We start from the raw sequence: 13,663 nt of genomic DNA on the forward strand, positions 1-13,663 counted from the left end.
GTTTTTTTTCTTACATGCATATTTTAATTTGCTGTAATGCAGTATATAAAACAGGACATAATGCTATTTTTTATTGCCATATACAAACAAATATTTAAAACATTCACAAGCCTAGTCTTTACACATACCAGCACATGCTTTCACGTTTGTAACTGCAGTATAGAAAGCTCTAAACAAAATATACCTTCAGTGGAGGTATCAGTTAAGAAACATACTTTTTCACTTGTTTGATCAACTTGAGATTATTTCAAACAAATAATTAAAATAAAATGGAATTTCACTACTATTAATGGAATAAATACATGTTCAAAGTCTTTCCTAATTAAGATCTAGCATCCAGCAACAAAGACTAATTTGCTTCATCTGTTGAAAAGCAAAAAATAAAACTTCAATCAACATTTACAAGTGCTAAAAAGCAAAAATACCTTTTCAGTGTTTGTCTTTGCTATGGTTGGATCTACTAGCAATGAATATAAGATTACAAGAGACATTTACATGCTACAAGGAAGCACAGCCTTCTCACCTGTTTTAAAGGACACCTGTGCCCCTCCAGCAGTGATGAACTCAACATTTCCCAGATGCAAAATGCCAGCCAACAGCCTCAAAACTTCTCGCACTTCCTCCTTGCTGAACTGCATCACTTCCATTGCAGTCTGGAATGACATGTGGACTTTTTAAATAAAACACACACTGACTCAAAAAGGGGGACAAGCACAAACCCACCACGTTGTCAGGCCCTTGCAATGCAAGTCAGTACCAACAGAAGACTAGCAGGAGTTAATTCTTGTGGCTTCAACCCAAATTGAATGCATTTTAGGAGATTCTGAGGACATCTTGGAACACACAGGTATTAGCCTGGTTTTAAGAAATCTCTTTTTGATACTATAAGGATGATGTTATTTACTTTCAAATTCTTCACTAAAACTACACGAACACTGAGATGCCCTACTGAGTTGTGTATTAGATAATTTCAGTGATTTTAATTGATAAATGATAACCTTCTCTGTGTTTTTACCAAATTTTGCCAATTAGCCTTGCAGGTAACAAAGCATGTGGAAAGAAACACTGCAATGTGTAAGATTTGTTTGTTTGTTTCTCAGCCATGGAGATCTCAGAGGAGGTCTTCTACAGCATATTCTGGGCCAGCCACGAAGCCCAAATACAGATCTTACCAGTATGGTCTGAAATGTTACAGTAAAACTGCGAAAGAAAAGCAGATTTATATAAAATGCATTGAAATTATGAATTACCAATATGGCAATGATCAAGGCTCAACTACGTAACAACAAGAACAGCAAATCTCTATTTAAAGAATTATTGAGAGAAATATCCACTGTTCTCTGACATAGAAGGGGTGACTACATACCTTTGGAAATTACCAAAACTTGGGTCTACTACGCTTCTGTCTGAGACTAGATCATAGCTTTATACCCTTGCAGTTAAGGTGCATCATGTTATGGTCACTGCAAGTAGACACACGACACACTTTAACTTTCATAAATCGTAAGTTACAAACGGAAAACTTCAGACCCATCCTGCAAACAAAAGTGCAGAGGCTGAAGGTTTATTTTGTTTAGAAGACCTTTCAAAACAGAGCTCTAAAAAAATGCAGCAACGCTATGAATTCATCTCCATGCTCACTTTGCAAATCCTCCTCACTGTCTCCTACATAAAGACAAAGGAAAGAAAGAATGTCTGAAGTGCAGGCATTTGAGAATCATCTTGCTTCCAGGAAAGCATCAGTAAAAGAAAGCAGGGGGGAGGGCATAAAAGAAGTTTTACCTAAGTAACATTTCTGGAACTTAAATTGCAATCAACATACAGAAAGGGGATGAACATAATAGAAAAAGACAGGTAAGTGTAAACTACAGGGTTTCTGCCCACCTCCCACTCCACGTAAGTGGCTGGGCAGCCTCACCGCGGGCATGAAGCGTGTCCACATTTTGGACAGCACACAAACTTCACCTGCCAACTTGATTTCATACTCTGCCTACCCCTTGGACGATTAGTACAAATGAAATGTCATGCTAATCTACTTAAGCTATGTGGCTATAATTTAAATAAATTACCAACTTTTTCAACAGCCTCCCCCCCCAGAATAGGAAGTTTTACACTGAAAGTAACCGCTGCATCAAATACATATTTATTTTTTCAATTTGGCAAAGAGATTAAATAGCTAAGCAAATATAATTTGGTGAAGGGCATTAAAGTGTTTATTTCTATTGATTTTTAAAATCTGCCGTGCATAACCCTAGCAAGTTGGTAAGCAATTAGGAATTATCCTAACAGTCAGTGTACTTTAATTGCTGTAGCTAATTGCTGACATTAGTATAAAGCTGTTCAGATAAAATCTCCATCAAGACTTGTTTTTTAAACTGTGTTTACATTTTGCTCATCTCTATTCTGTATATTACTGCATACAACTGGATTTCCCAACTGCAGCTGAAAGAATCATAGAAGCCCACGTGCTTCACTCTCCACAAACTGCACTGCAGCGTCAGTCCAGCAGGCACTACACCATCCATACAAAGCTTTAGAATGAAAAGACAGTGGAAGCAGACATGCCTGCAATGTAAAACAATCTGCTAAAACAAATCATTCTCTACACAAGAGGCAGGCTATTTCCAGTTGCTTTATGTTCTGACATTTTCATGCGAACAATCTCATATAAATAAGAGACATAAAATAAGCCTTTTTATAGAAACATAACTGGCCATTTCACTATAGATATAGTACCTCTATTTATACTGGAGAAAGGCAAAGGAGGGAAAGCAAATATACTACTTTATTTTGTGATTTATTTATTTTTTTATGATGAAGAACAAAGAGCAACCCTGTTGTTGGAGGATGTTTGGAATGAGTCAGGTTTAAAGGCAGGACACCAGAATGTGCTTCCTGTGCACACCTATGCTTTATGATGCTTTATTTCAGATACAGGCTATGCTGACAAAGGGACTACAGTTTATGTTTTCTTCATGACATGCTTTTCCAATGGGGCATATGGATGTTTTTAGTACAAAAACCATATAGATGGGTAGGTTCCCTAAACTCCTGTAAATATCCTTACAGCTGGGCATGTAGGGAAGTGTAAAAGCATGTAAATGCTTTACTATCTTCTTATCTGATACTCTTCTCATTCCACAATGTAATCATTTCACTTAATTATCACCCATTGTGAAAAAATAGAATAAAAATAAATAAAAAATCAAACACTGGAGGTGTGACATGACACATGTTCATGGTAGCAGTGGTGGGTGCGTTATGAGAAATAAGTCCCTGTCAGCTTAGTGCCTCTAGGGGAGAGCTCCACACAGAGCCAGAATGTCAGAGGGAAACACACGTAAGTATAGGAAGGCTTTGTCTCCTGCTCTATCAACAGGCCCCAGGCATCTACTCCTCTGATGTTTTTAAAGCATAAAGAATTAGCGAAACAACTCACAATGACTTCTTTGAAAGAATCCTTGTCACTGATTGTCTTATCCGCTATACATCCAGACTGATTCAGGTAGTGGTAGTTCTCCGGTACAGATAAGTAAAAAGCATCTGATGAGGGGTGAGAAGAGGAGGAATGAAAAAAAAAAATATCCACAGATTAATATGTCAGAGCTACATAGTTCACAATTCATCTTCTCAGAAATTATGACAATGTAGCGAACAACATTTTATACTAAAATTAAACATGGTGTTTTATTTTGCTTTGTTTAGCTGTACAATGGAGATGATTCTATTTTTTAGCATGCAAAGACAGCAGGCCCGAAGGGAGATACTGAGACAGCTTTAGGCAAATTTGCACATATACAAATGTCATTTCTTTTGTTCAGTAGATTTATTCTTTATGAGAGAGGATTAGAGGAACCAGAATTCTTCTCTTTGTTGCTGTGGAGTTATTTAGTACCAGCAAAAATATTCAGCTTGAACATGGTGAAGCATGTTTGTCCCCGAGTAATTTTCCCAGGGCCACAGAAGAAGCTGTTAGAGAAATGACCCACAGCTTGGTGACGTTCTTCAACTAAGCAGGTTACTTTACCAGGTAGAGCTCAAATTCATGCCCAGTGATTTCCAGCTGAATAAATAATCCATTTTGCTGCTTGGCTTATTGAGTTTCTGCAGTTATATTCTCTGCTGCTGTCACTGTGGCTGACTGCTAACAGAAAGCCACTACAGTTATGTGACTTAAGCTTTGCCACTCACCTTTCTCTCTCTCTTCTACCCCTGCCAGCAGAGCATAGAATATATGATAATTTCTTTCCCCAGGGTTTTGTCTTACTACACGGTTCTGTCAAAGTAAAAAATAGTTTCTATTTAAACAGCCATTTTCAAGAACTTTTTTTTTAAAAAAATAATAATCTTCATACACTAAGAAAACAAACTAAGTTAACTGAGCAGGAACAAATATAAACTTACTTTTTCCAATAAATCTATAGCCAAGAACAAAAACTCCAGTCAAGGAATAAAACAAAAAGCAATTAACAAACAAGCTATTTTTAATTTTAATTCTTTCATTTGAGACAGTAGGAAGAGTATCATGGTCTTTTCTTTCTACACGCTTTTTACCATAATAAGATTAATAAAGTAGCAACAATGGTAATACTACAACAGTTGCAATATCAATGTGTTCCCAAAACTCCTCCTCCCATCCCATCAAAACTGGGCTTGTATTTTCCTATATTTTAAACAGCATCTGCTTTCCTTTACTTTGTCTTTTATCTAAAGCTTGGGAGCAGCCTTAAGGATGAAATTTGTTCCACTGCAAAAGCAACTTATGTTCAAAATACTATGCAGAATTTCAGAAGGTGAAGCCACCAGTATATTTCCCCCAAACAGAGTGGCAAGATGTAAAAAATTTCTACATTGGTTACTCCAGGTACTATTCTGAGACTGCAAGTGGAGTCCACAATCAACCTGTCTAGTCAGCTGTGTCTTCATCTATACACCTTCCCATCCCCTGGCTGTATTCCTCATTCCTCACACCTCTGGTGGAGCTGGCTCATAGTCTAATTTTCCAAATGCAGGACAAACCTAAGGACTTGACCCACCCACCCTCACACTGCAGAAACTCAGCAGCTTTTCTCCTTCAAGTACTTTTCCAGTAACTTGAGAAATTTATCTTCAGCTATAATGAATGAGGGAAATAGCTGACAACTGAAGTTGTTCCCAAGAACTAAGGCTCTGTTAGCTCACTACTTAGGAGCGTGCATGTGAACCACTCTCACCAGCAGCAGTACAAAATTCTGGTCCTCTGAGAGTATACACATCCTGCCCTACCACAAATGCATGTTTGCACAAACACATGAAGAATTTGGTGTTATTGCTTCTTTTTCCCAACATAAATCAGGTCAACTTAACTGTGTATGTTTCAGAATAGGGTGAAAGGACAGAAAAGAGTACGTGCAACTTTACTCTCAGCCCTCCACAGAGGAGGTGCATATACAGGCTGCCTGCAAACACAAGACAAATCACCAAACAAGGATACAATCTATAATTCTTCCTCCCTGAATGTTTCCTTTCTGACAGATGTTCAGCTGAATAAACTTCCCAAAGCGACTTGAGTTGTTGTTGTAAACAGTCTTCGCATTGCCAAAAGCCTCCATAATTGGACTGTGAAAATACGGAAGAATGACAGAAGTGTTAAAGCGTGACCAGAATGCTGATAGCTTCACAGGGACTGGTGAATGGGATAGCACTCTGTAAAGCCTACTTCTGACACCCTCCTCAACCATAATCTACATCCTCAGTATTACTCTCAATTTATTAACAACAGACATCTCAATTTTTTATCAAGATATGCAAGTAATAAGGAACAAGAAGACTGATAGTCCTAAACTACTCAGCAGCTTGATCTGTAACTGTGAAAAGGCACAAGCAATTATCATTATAGTACTCAAATCATAGAAATAAGAAATCTGAGTGCATGCGAATTGCTATACAGATGTAGGGAAAATAGTCCTTGTCCTAAGGCAATTAAAAACCACCAAGATACAGCAGATTAAAAGATTAAAAAAAAAAATAAAAATGAAGCATGATAAACAAAGGTAATAGTGTCTCAAATTGTCTGTTCTTTAAATAGCTTAGAATCATGTGTTATTTCATTTGAGCACTGATTGCTTTTTACTCTTGTGTAGAAAGTCCACCTTATCTGATGCATTTATTCATGTATCAGTTCTCCTTATTCTCCCTTTAGCACTTGCACACTTTATCCTCACTGTGCTGAATATTGTTCTTCCTTATCCACAGGCTATACAAACTAATAGTTTCTTCCTCCCATTACCCATTTTCCTCCGTGAGTATCTGAATTCAGCTACAAATAAAAATGAAAGCCACTACTAAATAGTCCTTCTCAAAAACATGAATCTTTTTGCTTCATCTCACTGTGCTCGCATTTCTCTAGAGCATCCAGATGCTCAGTCAAGTATAAGTTATTTAATTAATTACTACTCCATCAGCAGTACAGACAACTCCTATAAAAACTAGTGAGCATGCATCATATTGCACATGTAGAGGGACCATCTCTAAACTGTTTCTCAGTGATTCAGTCTTTTCCTAAAAATGAGACCAAGCAATACCAGCAATAATTTGCACAAACCTACATTAGGAAGAAAGCAAGGTTAATTTATTCATTAACGGTTTTCAGAGCAATAAAAGGCATATATACAGGGGTTTCAAAGTAGCAAAATACTCTCCAGTCCTTCAAAACTGTCTGAAGTGCCTGAAGACCATCAAGCAATTTCCAATCAACCAATTTTCTGTTAAACTTACCACACCTTAATAGGTTTTGTGTGAAACAGCAATAGGGCCTCCGGCACAAAACAAAACCAAAATTGTGTTTTTCCATTAACCCAGGTTTGAAGTACTTTCATCTTCTAAGACTGTCTCACCTCTGTTAACAGACCCAAGGCTACAAGCACACGTATGAAGGAAGTACCTGCTCTCAAGAATAGCTTGCTCCACACAGGAGGTCTTCTCTCTGCAAGACAGTTCCAGTGAATGTTGGCTCATTGCAGACAAGAACTTGAGGATCAGCTTAGTGCTTTCTGTCTTACCAGCACCACTTTCACCACTGAAAGAAGAAGAGGAGGAAAGTGTTTTGATGGTTCTAGATACCAGGGAAGAAGTCCTTTACGTAGCCAGCCCTCCAAACTCTCAACTCCCAGAGGTCTGGAAGTCTAGTGCAATTAGTTACAATTCTCAAACAGCAACAGAAGACACCTTTAAACTTGCTGAATACAACATTCAAAATGAAATTCAAGCTATTCTTAGGCTTTATACCACTTTCCAGATGGCATTTTAAGGCATTTATTGCGTAAAGATGTACACAACACCCATGAGGCAAAGAGCAGCTCTCTGAACACATACCATCCAACAGTTCTCACGAAACTGTTCTTATGAAAACTGAAAAGCAAAGTTAGCACAAAGGCACAGCAATGCTCAGTGAGAAAGTCAGAGTACGAAGGTTTCCCCAACATGAGTTAGGCTGGGCAAGTTTGGGATTATCCTGCAGCAATCTAGCTAAGGAGGGAGTCCTTCCGTGAGGAGGATGTTAGATACCAGTGCATATAGGTTACTACTGTAATTAACACTGATATTCTTAGTAATTTACATGTTCTTCACACTTTCTATATGCCTATTCAAATTAACTATGAGTTCAAAATAATTGTCACGTCTCATCAGAGATGTAAAATCTCTCATCTTAACTGACAGAACAAAACTATTTGATAATGCTAAACTGGTGTTTGAAAGCAATCCTGGCGATTAATAAGCAAACTGGCAATTAATAAGCAATCCTGCTGATACAGCAGAAAGCAATGCACTCAATTTCTCTGTAAAACAAATGGTCTAAAAAGATAAGGTTTAAATTTGGCTTGTTTCCCCAGTATTGTTTCCCTTCAATTATGTAACTATATAATTAAAAACATACTGTGAGCCTTTAAGAAACATAGCCTGTGGTTGAAGTTTGTCCAGTTTGCTTACTTTTCAAGTGAAGTCATAGCATTATATTCTATGCTATAGCCTAATTCCTAGTTTTCCTAATTTCTAATCAAACTGTACCTAATCTTGGTTTACTCCCAATGAAAGGAGGTATATTTTGGTCTTCTACCCTTTTCATTGTAGCAAGTGGGAGTTTTGTCACTGGACTACAACTGAACACGTAGGGCAAGCTTAACTGAGTTGACAGTCGTTTGTTGTGCCATTACTGAGTGCTGAGCCTGGTGATTTTAGGTCACGGCAAAGGATAATGATGCTTTCCAGTAAAAAGCAAGTAAGAAAGGTACAGTCTGAGGAAGCAGCATGTAATTTTCCTGCAAATGAATCCCAACTATTACAAAAATCATCAGGGAATAGGCATTCAGAGTACAAAATGAGATACAGAGTTTTGCAGCTGAGATTTAAGTGTTTCCCCCAAACAATCACCAAATCTTTAAGATGTTTCGTAAAACTTACTACAAGATACGCTATTTGCTGAAATGTTCCAGCATGTATGATTCATCATACTTCTACTATCTCCAATTCTGTAGTACTTTTAATTTAGTTTTACCCTTGATGTCCAGGACTCCAAATTATAAGTACCTTCCCCTAATGCTTTGTCAGTATTCATCCCCTTTCTCTTCGCAGACCAGCGCCCACTCAAGCTCAAGCCAACAAAGCAAGTATTTAAGATTCCACTTATCTAATACTGGCTCCCTGTACACCAAAGGACTAGCAAAACATTGCTACTACTAGTTTTGAAAGAGCTTCATAAACGTCAGCATCATCTTTGCCTGGTGCAAATACCTTAATACAGCTACACACACCTTTTCCTGCCTAAATTCTCACCCCTCCTTGCCAGGTAGATAGCACTCATAGCTCAACAGCAAGGAACGTGTAGTTCTGGGGAAGCTGAGAGCCACCCCAGAGTAATCAAGAACAACTCTTGAATAGAGAGGGTCAAAGCCGATGGGAAATACTTCCCATACTTATTTATATCATAGCTAGTACCTGCACAATTTTTTCCTAGAACATGACAGGCTCAGAACTGGGTCAGGACAATGATAATGATCTACCTGCTCACTGCATACCTCTGATGGCCTCCAAATGGAGATGCCCAGGAAAGACATGATCTATTTCCCTTCTGTCTTCTTCCAGCTTCCAGTCTTCTGCTGTTCAGAGGGCTGCAGAACTAGACCCCAGTTTCTGTGTGTCTTGTAACCTCAATAGGTTTAGCTTCCACGAGTTTGTACATGAGCTAATTCCACATACAATCATGCTGTACTTCTGATTACAATTTTTTGGCCTGTGAACTACCTCCAGTTCCACAAAATTCTCTTAGACATAAATCAAGGGGAAAAATGGCTTGTACATAGTACTCAAGATACAAACAAAAGATGGATTTACCCAATAATCTCTATTTTGTTCTCTGTTCACTTATTAGTAAGCACTGGATTCTATATAGTTCTACAACCACTACCAAACATTAGGTAGATGGGTTCCGGGACCCCTCTCACATGGCAGTAAGATCTCACTCGTACGTGGTGTTGCTCAGCTTGAGACATGATTTTCTCTGCATCAAGTTGACTCTTTATCATTCCTTTGCAAAATGCTTTATAAAAACATCATTAACCAGATGAAAATAAAGAACAAGCACACTAAACTTCAAAGTTATTTACTCAACCTCTTCAGTACATACACTGGCAGTAGATTGAATTGGATCAGTCTTTTGGACTCCTTAAAAAACCTATGTCTACAAAGACTCTGCTAAGGCCACTAAAAGAAGGATGAATTTTTTAGTACCCAGTCAACCTTTCAAGATACTCTTTACCCCACGAGTTTAAGTGCCAAGCTTGTTTCACATCACTGTATTCAGTATTCTGAACATGTTGTGTGACAGCAACCTACACAGGTCTCACTTAGGAGATCTTTAACTTTCCTCCATGACTTGTTCTACCCTGGACATCTCACAAAGGGCACAGCAGTCTGAACTCTGGACCGCTGCAATGGAAAAAGGGTCACTATGAGACGCTTCTCTTTCTGAAGGACATAATGCAAGTGAGGCTGTATCAACACAACTGTAAATCACTTCTCAGTTCTGTCGTCTGGCTTTAAATCTCCAAAGACAGATAGACACAGACAGAATAGCTCCCCTCAGCAAATACTGTTCTTCAAACACACAAGTGAATTTTGGTGTGTCAGTCTCATTAGAAAGTTTTCCCATCACAAGCCCAGGTCTCACCCAAAGAGCAGTTTGTTTTATGTTGATCTTCAAGCTGAAGAACAACAATGAAAATGTCAAGCCATCAGATGATAACAAAGAGAACAAACTGCTGTCAGACTGTGATTTCCCACTTGTGCCACCAACTTGAATATAATCCAGGGTGACTCTTGCTGTTCCTTGTATTGGTCTACACATCTTCTGAGTGCTTTAGAGCAGAACTACTACTATTGTATCAGAGAGAAGAGTGTTTGCTTGCATGTATATGGATTAGACCACCTTAAACAAAGGAGCAACAAAAATAAAACCGAAAGATATTTTCCTATTCTTACATTAAAGGGGAGTGGGGGCTTGAACTTAGTCCCAGCTTGTGAACATGTCATCTAACCCCTGGGGAAATCAGTTTCTGCTCTTGATCAAGACAAGCTGCTTTACTGCTCCTTGAGTACGAGGGACTCCCCCTTTGTGTTCCTGCTGAGGCACCCAGATTTCTGACCAGCCAGTCAGCTCAACTGGTGGGCATGCCATTTCACATTCTGTGAATAGCAGCTATGCCAGCTGAAAAATCAGAATACATTAATAGTTTTTAATGCGTTTGTGGTAGCATCAAATTTAAATTGAATGGCTTTTTTCTGTTTTGTTTTAAATGAAACTGGTCTTTGATGTAAGATTGAGATCAATGTGAAACTAAACATTCGTTGATGCAGACATTTTCGCAAGAAAAACTTTAATTCAATAACCATATAAGCATCTTTTAGCCTGGAGAGTGAAAATACCATTTCACATCTGCATTAATATTCTGATGCCCAGGCTGTGCACAGCTTCTTCAAGATGCCATTTCGTTGACATTTTAGGCTGTGAAGTCTTCTGTATGCAGCAGTATAATGAATTAAAATAAGCCTGTGTAACAGTATGATAAATAAGCATATTTAGATGACTCCATTTAATATTCTCTCTTCCATATCCCCTCCTTTTTACCGTTGCTGTCTTGTTATACTATAAAAATGGTCTAAGATTTCTATTACATTTTGAGTCACAACTGATGACAGTTGTTGATACAGGTTCTTTCCTTAACCTTACCCCATGCAGAAAAATATTCCAACTATTTCAACAGTCCAGAAGCTTTTTTACTTTTATTTTTTTACAGGTTTTTGAAACCAATACCACATAAGAAAGCAGCTCCAAAACAAAACTGAATTAAATCTAGGTGCCAGCAGGGGGCACTTCAAGTCCAGAGGATCACAAGTATTCAGTGCTTTATTTCATAGGCCTGTTTGTTACAGGAGCTATTGAGTCTTCCGATCCCTGTATTAGAAGCAAGTGAAAACTACACATCAGAATGTGAAAGTTATTCTACTAAGTGACTCAGCTTAACTGGATGTCACTGCTTAATGTGTTTTTCCTACTGGAACAAAGTTTTCCTTTTTACCATGCCCTCAATAGCATGCTTTAACTTTTGGTTATCACTGCAGTGCAGTTGAACTTGATGAACTTTGCATGTCCCTTCCAACTGAACTATTCTATTCCATCTCTTACATGAAATGCAAGGCAAAAGCATTTGCCTGATTTCAGACATGGAAGAGCTCCACTGGACCAGATTTTCAAATACCAGCAGTAAGCAAGAAAGCCTGACAGTGACTTGTTGCACCATCTCAATCTAAACCGTTAAAAGATACAGGCATGAGCAGAATGTGGGAGATGACTAGCAAACTGCTATATTTTCAATTTTGATGCCTCAAACTAAGAATGCAATCATGGGAACTTCTGAAAACCATCAGTGATTAAAAAAAAATCCTGTTCCAAGTCCTTCACAGATACAGCAGATAATACTGCTTTAGGAAAGTGGATTTTACTTTTTATTTTTTGTTCTGAATTGCACGTTCCTTCATATTTTGTAGAAATAGAAAACACCCTTATAAGATTGTATTATGGCACTTCTCTGAAACACGAAACTTACACAAATCATTGCTTAATCCCATGGCCAAAGTAAGCTATTTTAAAAGGGACTGCTAATGTAAAACTTCTCCATATTATGGTTTATCTGTACCAAGGTTTACAGAGCAGGGACTGCTGGAGACTCCTCTGGAACATTAGAGACCTCTGTTTGCTTCCTTTTTAGGACACAACATGCTTTTCTCTTGGCAGCTTGTGAGGAACTGGAAGGAAAGGTAAAATACATGGGCCAGTACAGAATAAAATTAACAAAGATACTAATGGCTACCTGCTAGGCACCAGAAATGATTTCAGACCCCAAAGTTCAAGTTTGGGGGTTGCTGACAAGTGATTAGCTGACATTACACCACAAAATAATGACTCCAGTCTATCTAATTTCAGAAAGATCTTCGTGCATTTAACTTGGAGTATCATCTGGACTCATCTTTTAATGTACAGCACTATATATTACATTAAAACAAAACCAACCAAACAAAAAAGTTGAAAGTTGAAAAACTCACTCACAGCCCACCTCTGTCTTTGTCATTACCAGACAGGACCTGCCCAGAGGAAAGAGCAGGCAGAGGCTGAGAGCTTTCAGAAACTTGAAAACAGACCTAGCTGTGTTGCACCTGATCCGCATTTCTAACAACAGCTTGTGTGCTGAACTACATGTGCCAAATCCTCTTCTTACCCAGGAAACCTTGCAAATTGTTCTGCAATTTTAAAAGCCTGTAGAAATTGCCTACTGCAAAAGGTGTTACTCTCACTTTGCCTCATCCCCTATCTGCCCTGATGGCTGACCAGTGCTTTCGTCCCACTGCTGTCGCATGGGCTCCCACAGAGGTCAGGAGACAGCCAGTATCATGTCACCTTGTGCCTGAGTTCTCACTTCGAAGACATTTACTTGTGCTATTGGCTGCAGGATGGCGAGAGCAAACAGGCACAAAAATACTGCAAAGGGGAGAGAGGAGAGGGAGGGGAAACAAATTCTCACTCCATCATGCATCAGTCCCTGTACGGAGCCTGAAGGTGCCACACTGCGATTGCCAACAAGCTGGTCCTGCTGATCTGGTGAGCGAGGATTTGGTTTCCCCTGTGCTTGTGTGAGCCAACGCAGCTGAGCTGGCAGGCTGGGGAAAGGGAGCCACACCAGGCGAAGAGCTGGCTCTGTTCATTGCTCTTTTGGAGCCAGAAGGAAGGAGGAGCTGAAAACTGCTAAAAGCTATTGAAATGCCAACTGCTTTCAGTGTACATTCAGCAGCAGTGAGATCCTGAGCACCAGTGATGCAGTGGATCAAATGGGAGGTTATTAAAATGCCATTAAATTAAGGCACAATGAGATTAAGAAAGTAAAAGTGATCAGGCAGAATCAAGCAGCTGAAACGGGAAGAATTTTTTCTTTTGCTGTTGTTATTTACAGCATTTCTCAAGACTGGTATAGATTTATTTTTTCCCTCTAGATGCAGGTTTGGGGTATAGTGTTGACAAACTATTGAGCTGCAAGGGATGCTTTTTAGAGGTCTGCAGAATAATGAGTTGCAATTT

At 38.8% G+C, this 13,663-nt stretch overlaps 1 protein-coding gene across 1 annotated transcript in view; it reads right to left on the minus strand.

Annotated features, from left to right (window-relative positions):
• MYO10 (myosin X) overlaps window positions 1–13,663 on the minus strand; it is a gene marked incomplete at its 5' end in the record, with an annotated part of 161,414 nt that overhangs the window by 63,921 nt on the left and 83,830 nt on the right. Inside the window, 6 exon segments of the mRNA XM_084306880.1 lie at window positions 524–653; window positions 3,440–3,543; window positions 4,192–4,276; window positions 4,405–4,418; window positions 5,474–5,598; window positions 6,923–7,057. Of these exon segments, the coding sequence (XP_084163006.1) occupies window positions 524–653; window positions 3,440–3,543; window positions 4,192–4,276; window positions 4,405–4,418; window positions 5,474–5,598; window positions 6,923–7,057 (593 nt within the window).

The sequence above is a fragment of the Netta rufina genome (assembly GCF_964035555.1).
Source record: "Netta rufina genome assembly, chromosome: 2".
NCBI classification, from domain to species: domain Eukaryota; kingdom Metazoa; phylum Chordata; class Aves; order Anseriformes; family Anatidae; genus Netta; species Netta rufina.